Source organism: Microtus pennsylvanicus, chromosome 18 (genome assembly GCF_037038515.1).
Source record: "Microtus pennsylvanicus isolate mMicPen1 chromosome 18, mMicPen1.hap1, whole genome shotgun sequence".
In the NCBI taxonomy this organism is placed as follows: Eukaryota; Metazoa; Chordata; class Mammalia; order Rodentia; family Cricetidae; genus Microtus; species Microtus pennsylvanicus.
Genome location: NC_134596.1, coordinates 39,924,892 through 39,942,414, shown reverse-complemented (window position 1 = coordinate 39,942,414; position 17,523 = coordinate 39,924,892). Strand labels below are relative to the sequence as shown.

Sequence of the window (17,523 nt, the reverse complement as noted above, 5' to 3'; positions counted from 1 at the left end):
CATGTACGCCAGGGAGCAGGGCTTACTAGATAACCTCTTCTTCCCAACCCGCTTTCATCCCCGACTCTCATCCCTGCACACAGTTTAAGTGTGAGGGTGAATGGCAGAAGGACCCATGAACGGCCATGGGAACTCCGCGAGATTGCAAAGATGACTGCAGGGGAAACACACCCATGGCTAAAGGAGTTTTCACCTCTCTAAGTTGCACTAAGTGATGATAATCACGTCTCAGCTGAACATGCACCTGTTCATTTGTAGGGTGCAGTGTCCCTGTGGCAGGCCCTGTGTCTGGTGGTGGACAGGGCCAGGTATCTTTGAAACCACTGAACGTGGAAACCAGGACAGGACACGGCCTGGGTGGTGAATGGACTCTACCTGAGGTGAGGGGTTTCTGTAGTAACCTCATCTTTCAGTGAAGTCACCTCGGACTTTCTGTGCCCCTCTGGAAATCTCTGACCATGGCAGGCAGGACCTGCTAGGGACTCCAGAATTATGGTGGGGTTATCCAGCCCTCCCGGTAACCGCCACCGTCTCCCAACAAAGGCCACCGCACACCTTTAAACACAAAATAGTCTTTTATTTGTCAACGAAGGCTACACGGGATCACTTCTGGTTTTCTTTTTTTATGCTTTCCCCCCCTTTTTCTAGAAGGTATCTACATCTGCATTTATTTACAGCCTTGTTGGTATTTACACAGTCAAGAATACAGTGTTAGAAACACAAAAGTGTTGAGAAAAAAAACTTCTCAAAATTAGTTCCAGATCTCAGGAAAACATTTCCACATGGTAAGGCCAGAGTCTCCAGTGTCAGTCATCCAGAGGCAGCTTGCCAGAGCTGCGGGTTCAGAGGTCCTCGGAACAACGGGCACGTTTAGAACAGTGGGGTTCTGGTGGTGAGTGGATCAGAGCTGCCGGGGACCCCCAGACATCTGCGGGTCTGTTTCTGCTGGGACAGCCGAGCCTGCCCATGGGCAGTTATCCCTCAAATGTCTGCCCTTAGGATCAATCACATTTTTCTTAGGGACCAGGAAGTAGCCCAGTCTTGTGCCTTTGGCATTCCCCAGAGGGTAAGAAACACAACACAGGGCCCCGCCAGGGGCCTCCCAAATGTAACACGAGGTTCCCCACCCCAAGCCTTCCTGCCTTTGATCTTCCACAACACCGAGACACCTCAGAGCGCACCACTGTTCAGGGCAGTCAAGTACACAAGGCTGGTTTTGAGAATGAAAAGGTTGGAGAGGTTAAAGTTTCTCTCTGTCACCTGAGCAATGAGTCTTTAAAATGAGTTTGCTGTTTTGGGAAGGCTAAATAAAAAGGCCTTGCACGGCAGAGTGCTTTCCCCCCCACATCCTTCACCTCCCACAAAATAGAAACAATGGTTTGGACCTAGCTGGGGATGACATGCCTCACATGGAGGGCTTTTAGTCATGATGAGGATCCCAGGAGAAAGGAGAGGCTGGGTCTTTCGGGGACCTCCCATCCCCAGGATCGGGAGCCACCTCTTAGGCTGGGTGGTCGCTGTGAAGGATGAAGAGAATTCTCATCTTTGTGTAATGGGTGATCAAGTCCCAAAGCCCAGCAACCTGCTGAGATCCAGCAAGCTCATCTTCCTGGGTACAACACCTGGTGTCGCTGCTCTCACCAAGAGGCCACCAGAAATGCCAGGGCTGCAAATGGCAAAGCTACCGGCATTCTAAGATGTCACACTGCAAACCTTAACTGTAAAGGCAGCGGCTGAGAAGTCACAGCGGAAAGGCTCCTTCTTCTTCTTCCCTTGCTCTGTGCCTAGAAAGCCCTGCCCAGGTAACTCAGCTCTCTTAGGCTTCTCCGTCATCCAAGCCCCGCCCAGTGCCCTCTCTGTTTTCTGCAGGCACTTGTCCAGTCTCCATCTCCACTAGCTTCCTAGGGTGTCTGTCAGACCCCGTATCCCTCAGGAGAGTCAGGCACCAGCGTGGACCTTGGGCTAATTCTCTACCAGCGATTCTGAGCCAAGTGTCAGAGGCTAAGGTGTGGTTTACCACGGAGTCAATATTGCCCCTGTACCCTCCAGTGACGCTTGTCTGGGAGATGGTTGTAAGGGGGGTGGGTGGGTGGATCTTGGGGTATAGAAGACAAAATTGGGGATTGAGAAAGTCTTGGTTAAGGTCATGGAGGAGGGACTGAGGTTGGTAGCTATGGAGGGTAGAGGAGGCAAGGACTACTTGAAACAGATCTTAGAGCTACCACCCTTTAGAATCGCAAGCGTGAACCAGAGAGGAAGACCTGGTCACTCTATCAAGTAGACAGATGTAGTTGGTGCCCAAAAGACAGGTGCTGTCTAGGAAGACATTTAATACCCAGAACCTCCGACATAGGCGAAAGGAGCTGTGGCATAGGCCTCCAAACACACCTGGGAGGTGGAATCCAACTTAAAGGGGCCCAGGCTAGAGTGCCCAGCATAAGGTAGAGGCGTGTGTTTGTCAAGCCTGCTGCTGAATTAATTCCTTTGTAGCTCAGGATGCTTGTTTCCCCTGTAGAAGCTAGGTACTATCTTCTACATGGAACCCAGGAAGAATACTGGGTCATTCCTTTGTTTTGTTTTGTTTTTAAAAAGAACACCCAGTGATTCATCGTGTTTACTGCTCTTCTTTGAGGGAGGAAGGTAGTGGGGGAGGAAGACAGGCTGGCTAGGTACAAGGAGATGGTTCCCTTGGGTCACATGCTGTCTCTGGCTTACAAGTAAAAGTCCCCAGCGGATCTTAGCCAATGTCAGGCAGCCAGTCTGGGATAGATCAACTAGGCCAACTCACAGGACAACTCTGCCCAAAGGATCCTTACAGCAAAAGTACATTTTGAGAGGCGTTAAGTCTTTTGGATACAAAAAGAATTGTGGTATTTCAGGTCAAACTATTTTCTATCCCATCCAAGAACAATCATACCAGTCCCCATTAGCAGCTCAAGCTGGGTACAGTGGACCTGAGGGGGCATCGGATCTAACCTGGCAGAGCTCTCATCCAGAGGTAATGAGCAACCAGTGGACGAAGAGGGCTGAGACACACTGTGGTGACCAGTGGACAGGGCAGGCCATGACACACTGTGGTCACCAATGGACAGAGCAGGCCGTGACACACTGTGGCAGAAGTGTGGCATTTTTTTTTGAATCAGGAAGAGCACTTAGCGAAACACATCCTCCAATCCCAGTGGGACAAGGTAAGGCGAGATCTCCCCTCCTGGAGAAGCTTTGGGTGCCTCCCTCTGCCAGGCAGAACCTAGACTCCACATGGCTCTGATTCTCATGCAGTAAGAGACCTTCTCGGTTTCATTAACTCATGTCATGTTTCTGAAGACTCCATAAGGCTATAAAGGTGCCATGAGCTTATCAGTCCAACAAGGTTTCCACGGGGAATAGCTTAGACTCAGAATTCATTTTCCACACTTAATGTAAATGTAACCCATAAAAGTCCCATTTTCTAAGAAGCCCAGCTCAAAAGGAAGCATTTGGCTCCCCCCTTCTCTGCCCCCATCTCCCAGAGCCTCCTGTGAGTGCTAATGACCATGGGATCCAGGCAGACAGACCACAAAAGGAATTCTCCAGTGAGCTCATACCTCCCCTGGCCTGCTGGCTGCTGCCTCCCTCTGGGCAGCCCCTCAACACTGGCTGTGCCTGTGCCTAGACTCTTCAAGATGACATGTGCTAGCTATGTGCAGAGGTCTCCACGGGAACAATGCTAGCCTGGCCTTTGGGATCCGCGGGCACCAGCCTTTGGCATCACCATCCCTGATCCCAGTGGGGCTGCAGGACACCGACAAGCCATACCAAACAATCTCTTTCCTCTTATTTAAAACCCAAACCAAAACCAATCCTGGTTGGGGTTCTCTAGTGAAGAAACTCTGCAGAAGGGGTTTCCTGAAATCCAGGCTCTGGGACTCTGGAGCCTCTGGGAATAGCCCGTAGAGGGGAGGCAGAAGAGAGGCCAGGAGCCAGCTAGAAGGATCCCTGGCTCATGCCTTTGCTGACTCCTTTCTTTGGCTGACTTTGCATTTCCTATGCATCTTTCCAGGATCAAAGGCCACCGGGCATCTCTAGCCACACTCCTGATTCTCAGTGGCAGCAGCTGAACACTGGAAGGGACAGGGCTTCCTTGCCTTCCCTGGACTTTGAGGGCTTGCTGCACGGTGCTGGTTCTCACGTCTGACTTTGGGAGAGAGGAGGAAGATGAGCGAGGGGCATCGTGGAAGGTCAACCACTCACCGACATCCCGGTACTCTCGTCTCTTGGGAAGGATGGGGCTCGGAGCCCCAGGATGTTCTATCACCAGACTGGGGAGAGAACCTAGGAGACACCTTCTCTATCTTGTTATGGGGGTGGGGGTGGGGGGGGCACAGACAGCTACACTAGAGACTTGCAAAAGGGAGAGTGGGGGTGTTCATTTAGCATCAAAATACAATGCTGGGGCGGGAGTCTGGGGTGGCCTGGCAAGGTGCTGGCTGAATGACACCATGGACCTTCCCAGAGCATGATGTGGGCCCTCAGGAGACACAAAGCATGGTGGAGAGAAGCTCACCACTTTCTGTGGGAGCCTAACCAAAGTTCCTGAGGTCCCACAAGCCCGTTCCTCTCTGCACCCCTCACTTCCACCCAACTCCAGTCAAAGAAGAAAGGGTTACACATGAGACAAGTTAGCACAGACACTCGTGTCTCACATCACACTGGGTACCTAGGGATGGGTGAGGACACACCCAAGGCGATGTGTACCCCAAAGAGAGGAGAAATGTACCCCAAACAACAGGGAAAATTCCTCAGGGAAAAGGGGAACAAAAGACAATCAAGTCATCATTGTGGTCACACTACAGGAAAAATAACTTCCATTCTTTGCAAAAAAAAATGTGTGTGAAGGCCAAATTTGTGTTTTTCTTTAAAAAAAAATGTTGCATGAATTAACAATGCAACCATTATCTTTCTGTTTTGTTTTCTGCACTTGTTAAAAAAAAGTTTTTGTTTGTTTTTTTTGTTAAGTACAACACAGTCAGGTATACGGACACAGAAGGATAGCTGTCTTTGGCAAGAAGTCCGGGCCTTGGCCCTCTCTGTCACCTTCGGCCCATCTCGCTCTGTCTCATGAAGTGGATATTGTTGGCGCTGTCCGACAGTTCTGGGTACTGCTCGACGGAGGTGACAAAGAAGCCGTCATAGCCCTGCACCCGCCCTGTGTTCAGCACCTGCTGCCTCTCCCCCTCTGTCCAGGCCCGCAGGCCTTCCTCTCCTTCCCGCAGTCTTTGCTGCTCCCGGGCCCAAGCCTGGCGTACAGCTCTCTGCCTGGCCAGCTCCAGCACCCGCGCCTTCTCCTCATCCACGGTTGTCCCGTAGCGGGTGTTCAGGCACAGTGCCCTGTATTGCAGCTGGATGTCAGTGTAGCGTCTAGTCCTGCCACTGAGCATGGTGTTGATCTGGGACACCGTGACGTTGACCCCGTTCTCCAGGGTTCGCCGCCCCCCACTGAGGCCCAGGATGGCCAGGTCGCCTTCCGAAGGTCCTGGTTTCACAAAGTAGTGGGTGTCCACCCCGTCAATGGTGAAGTGAAGGTTCTCTAGATAGTGGGCATTGTTCAAGATGGCCGCAATCCTCCGCCCGTCCTCATTGGCCACGCTGATGATGTCTGTGGTCACGCGGCCATCTTTCAAGGCAAACTTGACCCCCTTGCCAAAGATGGAACCATTGGAGGCAAACTTCTTTGTCTCTGGGGCCTGCTGGCAGCTGGTGATGGTGGAGCCATAAAGCTGGTCAAAGCGTTCTAAGGTAACGAAGGCCTTGAGTTGCTTCTGGACTTCACATTGTACCCCAAGGATAGACTGATGGGGCAGGGTCATGAAAAAGAGAGAGGAAGAGAATAAGATAAGAAGAAAATCAAACTCCCGAGAGCACCAAGAATCAGGGCAAACAGTTATATGGAACCTCCAGGTAGTTTGTCGCATCTGTCTTGATGGTGCTGACCATCAGAATACCCAGCCATCCTTCATCCATTCATTCCCACACCCTTCTATTCTGAGCCAGTTCAGAAGAAACTGCTCTGGCCAGGTCCCTTTGAAGATACAAAATGAACTGGACGTCACTGTTGCCCTCAGAGAACTCACTGTTTCATGGGCACAGATGGACATGACAACAATGTTGCGACCACATGTAATGAATGACTGGTGATTTAGAAGACATAATAGCTAATAGATACAGTAATAGTTCTTGATCTACAAGCTCAAGTTTACCATTCAACACCCTGCTTGAGCCCTCTAGTAGATACTCTTATTGTTTCAAGGTCACTTTTTTTGAGACAGAGTAGGGGAGTCAAGGGCAGCTGCAATGAGAAGCAATCAAGGCTCAGAAGATGCTCAAGCTAATGATGGAGAAGAGAAGGAGAAGGGAGTGTTCCAAGGGGAGGGCCAAGCCGGAGTTAGGACTTGAAGAATGTGGGGGGTGACGTTAGCAGAGGGATAGCAAGAAAGACACGATGTTAGGACAACCAGAAATTGTCTCAGGCCTCTCACTTTGTTCTATTGCTCTGCACCTCCACTGTCCAAATATTTGAGGGACAGTCTCTGTCCCATAGTGCCTCCTCAAGTATCTCTGCATGTGGCTATGTGGGGTCAGGTTGGACCCTGTTGACCTGGGGTACCATCTCAAGGAGCTCAGTGAAGCTGTGCTCAGGGCTTCAGGGCTTTATCAGCAACTCAGGGAACAGGCTTTTGAAACAGCCCCATCAGCCTCCTGTTGAAATTAAGTCCTCTTTATAATTAATAGAACCCTGTCTGTGAACAATTATTTCCTAGAGTTTCACAAAAGCCAGAGTGCTCAACAACAAAGATCTTCAATGCTTGCCAAGGGCAGAAATCAATAATTCATTGACAGGCAAGGTTGGCAAACAGGCACTCAGACAGGGACTCTGGGGAGCACAGAAGGAACCTGGCGGGGGAGGAAGCGCTGTGTGGCTGGAATCAGCCTTGGGGACAGCAGATGCTGGGACATCTGCACGCAGGGGCTGGGGTAGTAAGGTCTGGTACAGGCTAGCACAGAAAGAGGAGGGGCTCTGTGGCCAGACAGACAGACACAGGTTCATGTCATCTTCTGTCATTCCCCAGCTGAACATCCTTGGGTAAGCTTTCTCTGAGCCTAGCCTCCTTATTTATAAAATGGGCTCTTTCCATGGGTCAGTTATGGTACCACAGAAGCACCGACAGTGTGCTAGCCTGTATGCTGGGCACTAATTGAGACGTGTAACTTAACCTATGATGATGTTTCATCATCTAGAAAAGGAGTAAGAAAGAAAAGGAAAGTTGGACAGAGCAAACCACTTGATCAGACTCATCCACAGGATTGGGAGGCGGCAACTAAGATGAGCCTAAATATTTAGTCTAGAACAAAAACAGGAACATGGTACTGGTGGGCTGGCTCAGTTAGCAGAGCTGACCCCACATGCATGAGGACCTCAGTAGAGAGCTGAGGATGGAGGCGGACATACATCTGTAGCCCCGGCGCTCAGGGGACAGAGACAGGGAGATCATGGTTCTTTTGGTCAGCTTGTCTGAATCCGTGAGCTTCAGATTCAGCAAGGGACACACAAAAACACAATCTTTCTGTCCAAAAGGTGACTGTATGTATACACACACACACACACACACACCATGTGTGCCAAGGTAGGGGAAGCAGGAGACAAAGGAAAAGGGGAGGGATTGGAGGGGAGACCAGGAAATTTTCCAAGGCCAGGACCATGCTCTGTGGTATTGCTGCTTCTCCCCAGAGTTTTCTGTCCCTGGACTCGCATCCCCTAGAAGACTTGGCCTACCTGCTGATCTACCCCTGCATTCCATGGGTTGCAGTACAGAGCGAGGCACAGACTCTGTTCCTGGTACAGGATTTATGAATGGAGGCCGAGTTTGGGACAAGCAATGCATGAAGTGAGAAGCAGGTGAGATGGGACTGTTGTAAAAGGTCTTCCCAGCCTTATAATCCCAAGCCTTTGAAATCTGGTCATAAAAAGAAGATTTTTTTTCTCTTTCTCTCCTAGAGCCTAGTCATGTCAGACGGGTGATCCAAAGTGGACAAATCTGGGTTTGAATCGTCTCCTGCATTAAACCTGGACAATGAGGAGAATAACAGCACGGTGCATTTGTGAGCTAGCTTAAGTAGAGCATCACTCAGTGCAGGTGCAGCAGGTGCTTAGAAAACACATCTACGTTCAGCCCTCTCGCCTAGCGCTTCTTCCTGCACGGTGGACAAAGGCTTATTATTTTTTACGGCACTCTGAACTTGGTGGCTCACACAAAACTCCCTTTATGCAGCCTGTGGTGTCCATGAGCTGCTACAGCTGGGTCCCCGGGGCCTGCTTAGCCACGGATTTGCTATTTTCTGAAAGCTGTCCGGCAGGAACCATGAAGGTGCTACCTCAGTTTCCATCCTGCCCGGAATGGCCTGAGGTGTGGCTGTCATGTGGGGCGTTACCTTGCTGTTGTCCCATTCCTGAGTTTTCATCTGTGTGTGCACGAGCTCGTAGGACGGCTCCATGGCATCGGTGTCTGGTTTGGGATAGCCAGGTATCACATTGTGTAGCTGGAATCCAAAGGTGAGCAGCCAGCTGTTGACATCTGGGTGGAGAGAAGCAGAAATATGCCTTGTGAGTGAGCGTGAGTGGGAAGTGACTGGTTACAGAGCTGACTGCCACACACACTGGAAAATGATGTCCTAGTCGTAAAAGCAAATGTACGGCTGGTCCCCCTTCCCCCCCCAGCCATCCCTTTCCCAGACTTGTGCCCATAATTGTCCTCCGGCAGGTAGATCCAGGAGAGAGGAAACCTAGGCAGAACCCACACTCCAGGTAGCTCTTTCCCTCTCTCATGCTCATCTGCTCACCCAGAGGTAGCTGCGGACGGATGACGCTCTCCCTGGCTCATCTTCACCCCCAGCGTCAATAGGAAACCCGTGCAAAGGTCAGTGAGACAGAGAAAGGATTTTCATGGCTGACTTGCAAAGTGGAAACATTCGTGTACGAAAAAAGCTGCCCCTTCTCTACCCACCCTCTTTGTAGCCATTAGAACCTCAGGGCCATCATGCCTGCAGGCATGAGGCTGGTTAGTGAGAGGATCAAAGAGCTCTCCTGTGAGCTACCTGTCTTATTTCTGACAGCACTAGGAAGTCTCTCGACCTCCCAGGGCCTCAGCCTGCTAGTCTCTAAGCTGGTTAATCATATTCCTTGGAGTTGCGAGTTATTGATAAGGTATTTCGGTGAGCATTGGGCTCACTGAAGAATGGACTCAGAAACCTGTGATCCCAGGTTGGGGTATACTTCAGCTGGTAGAGTGTTTGCCTAGCCTGCATGAAGTCCTGGGTTCAGTCTCCAGCACTACATAGATTGGTGCCCGTCATTCCTGCGCCCAGGAGGCGGAGGCGGGAGGAACAGAAGTTGAAGGCCATCCTTGGCTACATAGTGAGTTTGTGGCTAGCCTGGGCTACATGAGATCTATTTCAAAATAAAGCAAAGCAAAACCAAGGATGACAACAAAAATCCATCCAACTAACCAACCAAATAAAGAACTGCAAAAGCCATGCATGACCTTAGATGGGGGTTGAGGCAGGCTATCATGCGGCAGAAGGCCCACGGTGCTGGCAGATGCTAAGTCATCATAGAACCACCCCTTGAACACTTATGACCCCAAAGGGAGATGAGGCCTGGGCCCATAGATCTCTTAAATATGACAAAAATCAGACATGATGAAGGCATGTCATTGAAGCCTAACGAGAAAACCATGGCTTGTCTGGCATCCTTGGAGGTGGAGGTTGTACTCCAGGCAAAGATGGCCACACAAGGCGAGGTGCCTAAGAGGGGGCAGTGAGGATGAAGCAGAGAGGACTTCATAAATGCTGAGGAAGGACCAGAAACGACAGAGCCTGGGGTGGCCAGAGGGAGGTCATCTGAACCCTGCTGGAGGTAGTCTGTGTTGCAATGCAGCTCAGCCTTCTTCCAGAGGGGGCAGCTGAAGACGCAAAAGCTCTCATCGGAGGGACTCAGAATCCAAACCAACAGGGGGAGAGGTGGACAGGGTTTTGTGGCCAGCTCCAGAGCCAGGTTCTTTTGTTTTCTTTCCAGTGGAGACATATCTCTTTTGAGAGGTCCAGGGATGAGCCTGCCAAGGAGGAAGTGATAGTCCCCACCCACCGCAGCTGCTGAGTGGGAGCGACCTGTGGGGGTCAACAGGCAAGTGTGTTCTTGCAACTTTGTTGCAACCCGTGTTTCTCTCCCGCCTAAGCACCTCACATCTGTTTTTGCCTTTTCTGTTGTTTTCAGTTGTCCCAGGCCCATTAAACCCAGGTTTAAGTTCCCCCTTTAGCCTTGCTATGCAGGTCACAGAAGGGTTTCTTAGTGTACAAACAATGAACTTGGAGAGCTTACTTTACTTCTCAGAGACTTCTCCTGGGTCTGCATACTGAAGCAAGAATGGTTTTTACTAAGTCTTAGTGGAAGATAAGGATATCACTTGGAGGTAGCTGTTGTATAGCAGGAGCCTAAAATGTTGGGTTTAATTCACAGTCTCCAGATCAGGTACTCCCTCACAGAGGGCTTTCTGCCTTTGTCTATCCCAAGACCCCCATTTTCTTATTTGCAACAGGGGGCTTGGATGACTTCTCTATGGCCCTTTCCTCATTGAGTTTCCAGAAGTCTCTTATTCTATGCGTCTCAGCAGATGGATCTTCGGGAAATTAAAACTAGCAGAACATGGGAAAGAACACCTCACAAAGCCGTCTTGCTCTAGGCTGAGACTGTGCGTTGGGATTTGTGGTTACGAGGGACCCTTCTATCCAGAATAGCGCACATTCCCAGGGAAGCAGGGGATGCAGGAGAGGGCTGGGCTTTAATTAGGACTGATGGAAGACGGGAAGCTTGCTCTCACGCCTTTCAGGAAAACGTCAGAGATCTATTTATTTGCTAGCTTTCCTACCAGGCTTTTCTGAAGCACCGGGAATTGCACTCTGACGACCTGAGGGGCAGGCGTCTCCTTTCCATTGAAAAGCTCTGCTTTACCTGTCAGTCCCAGAAGTCACTGCTGCCAGGAGGGAGGGATAAAATGCAAGTGATCTGAATCCCTTTCACGTGGGCGTGACTTTCGTTCTTCACAGAATGTATTTGAGTTCAAAGAAGGCTAAGCATTTGAAGGCCGACCCACAGAGTTCCAAGGCTGGCCTCCCCATAAGTTTGCGTCTTTGAGGGAGGGGAGGGTTAATTTACCTGTCCTTAACTTCCTCACCCCAGGGGTTTCGGGAAAGACTTGTCCTGATGACCTGTGAGATACACCTGTGGTGGGCATTTTAGGGTTGCCTCCCCAAGATCTAGCTCTACCTTCTTTTTCTCTTGGGAGGGAGAGGGGAGCAGGCACTGATGGAGCAGTGGACCATGTGATCCAGGACGAGCCAATCAGCTCATTCTGTCCTCAACCCCAAAGCGCTCCATTGTCACATGACCCAGTAAGGTCACATGACCTTACTAGACTATACCCGAGTGTTGGGGTTAAGGTGTGCGCCACCACCGCTTGGCTGAGACATTGGGGTTTTTTGGTGAAACAATTTAGAAAAGTTATAGGTAGGTATACTAAAGAGCTCTTCTCACTACAGAACCTTGTAACCTCCACAAACTGAAGTATATTAGGAAAAGTTAAGAATGTGGTCCTGTCAACTCTGTTTGATGCTGGATCCATTATTTCCAGAGTAGTTTCCAAACTAGTGTTTCTTTAAATAGACTTTGGGGACCAATGCCACTAGGGGCAGTCAGTGTCTCCCGCCACCCCACACCTGCTCTTTACCAGAGCAACGGGGTAGGTCCTGACCTGGGGGTACCCCAGCCCTCACCTGTCATGAAGCACTTGATGTCCTGAGAGTTGCTGATGGGGTTGTTGTTCTTGAACATGTAGAGGTGAAAAGGCACGATGCTGCTGCTACTCAGGCGTTTCCAGAGGTCATGGTCTGGGCTCGTCCAGCGTCCGGCCAGCACATCATAATCCCGCCGGCCCATATGGACAAGCTTGGTGAGTGGGTCGTAGAGGCCGCCGTGGTAGCCGATGATGATCTGGAAGTTGGGGTTTGTGTCCATGTAGATCTCCCCGTAGGCTGTGTAGAGGATCTGCTTAATCATCAGGCCAGTTCCACTGAAGACCGCGAGAGGGGTCCCGATGTTGTCGCAGGCGATGTAAAACTCGTCGCCGCTGCTCAGCTCCATGGCGAAGAGGTGTCCTTGCAGGTCGTAGTAGAGGGACGTGATCTCGGAGCTGGAGTGGTTGTAGAGGTGGGTGACCTTGGTGGGGTTGGTCAGGTCGGCGTAGAAGAACTGCAGGTGATGACTGTGGCTGCTCTTGCTGGACACGCGCCGCCCCAGGCCGTCGTAGCGGTACCTGACACTCCAGCCACTGGCCCGGTTGTAGGCTTTGATGAGCAGGCCCGCCGAATTGTATTCGAAGACATCCCCACCCCGCTGCCTCAGGAAGCCGTCCTCATCCACCTTGTACTGCACATCACCCAGCCTCGTGATACGGTCACGGAGGTCGTACCGTAGTGGCGTGAGCCGGGCGCTGTTTCCGGGGCTCAGCAGGTGCAGGTTCCCATTGAGGTCATAGCTGTAGCGCCAGAGAGGCTTGTCGTTGATGGAGACTGTCTGCAGCTGGCCGTCGGCATCGTACTCGTACGAGTAACGGGTGGTGTTGGCGTAGGGTCCCACCTTCAGCTCCTTCTTCACTACCCGCCCCATGTTGTCGTACTGGACGGTCATCCAGTACATGAGGGACCGGAAGATCTCGTACTGTACTTCCTTCATCCTGCCGTAAGCGTCGAAATGCTTGGTGTGGGTCATGACGGCTGTGGTGATGATCTGGTTGATGTCGTAGTAGATGACACCAAACTTCCCAAACTGTTCCGTCTTCCCTGACACATCATCATAGCGGTAGAGATCGATGGGCAGCGGGGTCTCGTTGATCACGGCCTGCATGCTGGTCACGCGGAAGCTGTTGTCGTAGTTGTAATCGAAACGGGCGTTGACCATGCCTTCCTCTGTGAACCGGAAGATCTGGCGGTCGATGAGGGGCCCGATCTGACGGTAGCGGATCGTGCAGGTAAAGCCCTCGCTCTGGAGGTTGACGGTCTTCAGCATGCCCGCCGTTTCGTCGTAGGTGAAGCTCACCTTGGTGGTGTCATACAGAGTCTCGGCCAGCTTCGACAGCTTGCCGTACTTGTAGACCACCCTGCGGCCAGTGCCCAGGTAGAAGGTGTGCAGCAGGTGCCCGTCCTCGGTGAAGTCCTGAATGACGGAGGCGTTGCCTTCCGGGGGCTGATAGATGTTTCTGTAGTAGCCCACCGAGCGGATGGTTTCCAGCGTCTGCCTGGCTACGTTGGGCATGGTCACGGAAGAGAGGCGGTTGTTCTTGTCAAACTCGAAGATGTACTGCCTCTGGCTGTGGAGGTGAAGCACCATGGACTGGGGGGAGAAGACGGTCAGAGATGAAGGGGGTGGTGGAAGGAATGACAACCCAAGTACCCACAACATAGAGGTAAGGAATGAGAGCGAGCAAAGTGGTGGCTCTGTGCTGTGCCCAAGCAGAGCCTTCTTGCATGTGCACCGTGGGATGCTGCCAGCAGTTAGAGAGGCACCGTGGCCGGGCTTTCGCTCAGCCTTTGGCCTTGCAGGGTCCACACAGGCCATTTGCTTTCCTCTTGTGAGCAAGTAGTCTGCTTTTTTGTCCGGTATGGATCAGATCACTTCTGCATGCCATGGGGTGCGAGACCGTAATACTCTGCCCTGCAGTATTTGTAACTGCCTTCCCTGACCCAGACTTTCTGACCTCAGTCTTTCTATCCAAGGGAGAAGGAACATTACAACACAGCCTGATGGTCTTAAAGCCTTTGCCTGCTAAGCAACTTCTGAGGCTTCCCTGAGCCTGTAACAAGGTAACAAGTCTACGTCTAACTATCAAATCTACCAGCTGGGTGGTGGCAGCAGATGCCTTCAATCCCAACACTGGGGAGGCAGATCCAGCCTGGTCTATAGACAGAGTTCCAGGAAAACCAGGGCTACACAGAGAAACCCTGTCTTGAAAGAAAAATATAAAACAAAACAAGCCCCTCCCCCAAATAAACCAAATGGAAAAGGTACCACTCCCTCTTCCCTATATGAGATCAACTTCTGAATTTAGGTAATTTAAAAATTTACCCAAACACATGTAGAATTTATGTCATGTTTTTATTCCTAGTTTCTGGGGGAAGTGAATCCTGACCCAAAGTGGAAGGGATCTGCTAGGCCCACACCCAGGATTAGCAGCAGGGGATTGAGTTTGCTGTGCCTCTGAGGTGACCTCCAGGCTTGGATATCCAGGATGAGGCTGCACACTGTGTAATGGTTCTGGAAGCAGGAACTGGTCCTGTGTGAGCATCCTCCTGAGCCACTCTAGGAAGGTCCTACCTTATCATCCAATATGGTGGGCGGGCCTCCTGTTCTCCATCAGTACGACTTCTGTGTTTTCCTGGCTTAGGACCTTTTCCTCACTGCACTAAACCCGTTTTCCATCCAGAAACCTCCTGGGACCCCCTTTCCCCTTAGAAAATGCACATCTCCCCTTTTGGAAACCTCAACAGTCAGATTCATTCCTCTGAGGTCATCAGGCAAGGCTTGGTAAACTGGGGTACCTAGAAAAGGGGTGATGCTGGCTCAGAGGCAGATGTGCACACAGGCAATGAGGAAAGCAGGTGCCCTAGAGAATGCCTTCAGTTGCTCAGCAGGCCAAGACAGGAGGATCCGTCGAGGAGCCCAGGAGTTCAAGCACACCTTGGGTGGCGTAGTGGTACCATCATAAAAAATAAAGCCGCAATGATCAGCCTTCTATGTGGCAAGGCCATGGAAGGAGGGAGGCAGACACCCACCTTCTCTAAGTATGTGTAGCTCCACATCTTCCCATCCGCAAAGATCCGGGACGTGATGCGCCCTGCCTGATCATATTCCATCCTCTCAGACATGATGCCCCTTTGGATTCCGGCAATGTGACCCCCAGGGGAATAGGTCACATTAACCCCATTCAGCCTGCTGCTAGGCGACCAGAGGCTAGGCCTCCCTGCCTGGTCGTACAGGATCCGGAGGGTGAACTTGCGGTGGTCATCGTAGATCTTCTCTGTGCGTGTGACGCGGTCAAAGTCCAGAGACAGGAGGTTTCGGTTGTGAACCTGGGAAAGGAACAAGAAAGAGAGGGGCTCTGGGTGTGGGCATGGACGACGTGGCCCTGAGGGCCAACAATCGTGTCGAGTTCCTGAGAAGAGAAGGCAGCACGGGGGGTTGTGGGCATCAAACCTCACTCTGCCATCTGTGAGCTCTTTGAGGTGTCCCTATCTGCACAACAGGAAAAAAATGTACTTCTTGGCCTCTTGTAGGAATAAAGACAACATGGGTGATGAGCATACAGCATCTGTGGCTGTAGAAGACACATGATCTTATCATGTGATACATTAATGGGAACTTATTTAAAAGAAGAAGAAGGGGAGGAGGAGGAAGTCAGATCCTTCTTAGCTCCTAAAATCGGAACTGCCAAGTGAGCCCAGCAAATCAACACCTGATCTGTCTGCTATGAGCCAGACGCTGTGCTGTGTTGGATTCCGAGGTCACCGAGCGCAGGGAAGCTGCAGATCTGTGGACTTGGCTCTCGCTGGTGCAGTGAATACTTGAAGGCTTTCTGAGCAAGTCCCGGCATTCCTGGGGCCCTCTACTTGCTATGATTTGGGTCTCTCCTGTTTTTGCCCACAGTCAAGGCATCTGTTTCTCCTCAGAGGTGGCTGGGAGGCAGGGGCATTCACACCTCCTGTGGTTTTCTCCTCATAGTTCCTTATAGTCGGAACTAGTTCTAACTCTGTTAGAGGACTTTGCTTTTGCCTCCAGGGTCAGGAGCCCCAGCGTAGTCTCCCTGGGGTCTGTGAGGCTGCGGCCAGCTCAGCTTCCTTTGTGAGTCGGAAGCATAGACTTCCATAGAGGAAGCTGCACGTTGGAACTCTGTATGTGTTTGTGTGTTAGAGTTGGGATACACAGGAACCTGGAACTTTCTATTTAGGCTAGGCTGGCTGCCCAGTGAACCCCAGGGGCCTATCCGCTCTGCCTTCCCAGCGCCAGGATTACAAACGGTACCGCCATGTCTGTCCCCAAATGTTCACAGGTTCTTCAAAGCTAATGTTTACTGGTGGGGCTAGGGAGGGGTGCTGGCCCAACAGGGCACAGGGGGCACCTTTGCTGTCTCTTCTACTTGTCATTTAGTAAGTCTGACAAGCAGGAAGACCTAAGGGTTTTTTAGGTCACATGATGTAAAATGCATGAGTGGCTTGAGGAAGTCAAAGGTTGTTTTGGGATCTGTGCGTTTAGAAGAGGGTTTGGGTGTAGGCAGGGGTCAGGGTTAAGGTTGGAATTCCAACCTCGAGGAGGAGACCAGCTTTCCTGTGTGACCTTGCCCAAGTACCTTTACTTCTATGAGTCTCCCGCTAGATTCTAGACTATGAATAAGCACCCGTGGACAAGTAGGTGCATAGAAGGCACTGGATAAATGGCTATAATTATTTCCACTAAATGACAGAACGTGACCATGGTTAGTCCTAGAGGAAGGAGAGATATGTGTGTGTCTTCCCCCAGTCTCCCCGTACAAATGTCAAGGCCCCGAAAATCAGGATTTATAATGATGCCGCGGAGACAGCTGTAGCTGTGAATGGCCTGGTTATAATAAGCTTGCCTTCCCTAGGGTAATCAAACACAATTGCAGAAGCAAAAACTGTGTGGCAGACAATTCCCGTGAAAAATCAGAGGCGCCGGAAGCTCATCCCGTGTTCTTTGCAGAGGGTACGCGAGAAGAGGGGGCCACACTGCCAACAGCGATGGGCACATTTAAAAAGCATGTTTTGGGAGGTTCTTTTATACCCTCAGGGTTGGTGCCACCTAGACAGCTTCCCCCATAACCGAGGACGCTAGTGGAGAAGGGGATCTGTACCTCTGTGACAAAATTAATAAAACCGAGTTGAACAGTTCATGGGGGGAAGCACCTTGTGTTTCCTGTGCTTGGCAGTGGCGGCAATGAGATTATTTTACATCTTTCTTTATTAAAAAAAAAAAACCTCCCAGCTGTATAAAAAATGAGCCCCATTATGGAGAGGTACACCCGGCTAACATTCTCATTCCACACACCGCCACTGTGGGTGGCCATTTATTTTGGGAGGCAGCAGAGACGTGGCCACCGGACTAGAGTATCATCTATCTCTGGCTGGGAGAGGGAGCAATTAAAAGCCTGGGAAACTTCTGGTCCTGTTCGCACGGTAGAGAGACACTCCTAAGAGCCCTAATCACTGCCCTTTCCTGAGCACCTGGGATCTGCAGCCCTGGGCTAGCTAGGTACCTTGAATGCACCAGCGTCCCACAGCTGCTGAGGATGTTTAGGCTCAGAGCAGTTGCTGGAGGCTACACAAGAGGCCCAGCGGGAATCCAACCTAGGTCAAACTTCCCCTTTG

The 17,523-nt window shown here is 51.1% G+C and overlaps 1 protein-coding gene across 6 annotated transcripts in view; it reads right to left on the bottom strand.

The window, feature by feature from the left end:
* Window positions 1–556: 556 nt before the first annotated feature.
* The window catches only part of Tenm4 (teneurin transmembrane protein 4), a 677,803-nt gene continuing 660,836 nt past the window's right edge, over window positions 557–17,523 (bottom strand). For 5 of the 6 annotated variants that reach the window (XM_075953236.1, XM_075953232.1, XM_075953234.1 and 2 more), the window contains 4 exons: window positions 14,917–15,213; window positions 11,863–13,477; window positions 8,467–8,609; window positions 557–5,828 (listed from right to left, as the gene is read on the bottom strand). In XM_075953236.1, coding sequence (XP_075809351.1) covers window positions 5,070–5,828; window positions 8,467–8,609; window positions 11,863–13,477; window positions 14,917–15,213 — 2,814 coding nt within the window. In that variant the 3' untranslated portion in view covers window positions 557–5,069. The remainder of the gene's footprint in view (window positions 5,829–8,466; window positions 8,610–11,862; window positions 13,478–14,916; window positions 15,214–17,523) is intronic. The other variant, XM_075953238.1, reaches the window with a different exon arrangement.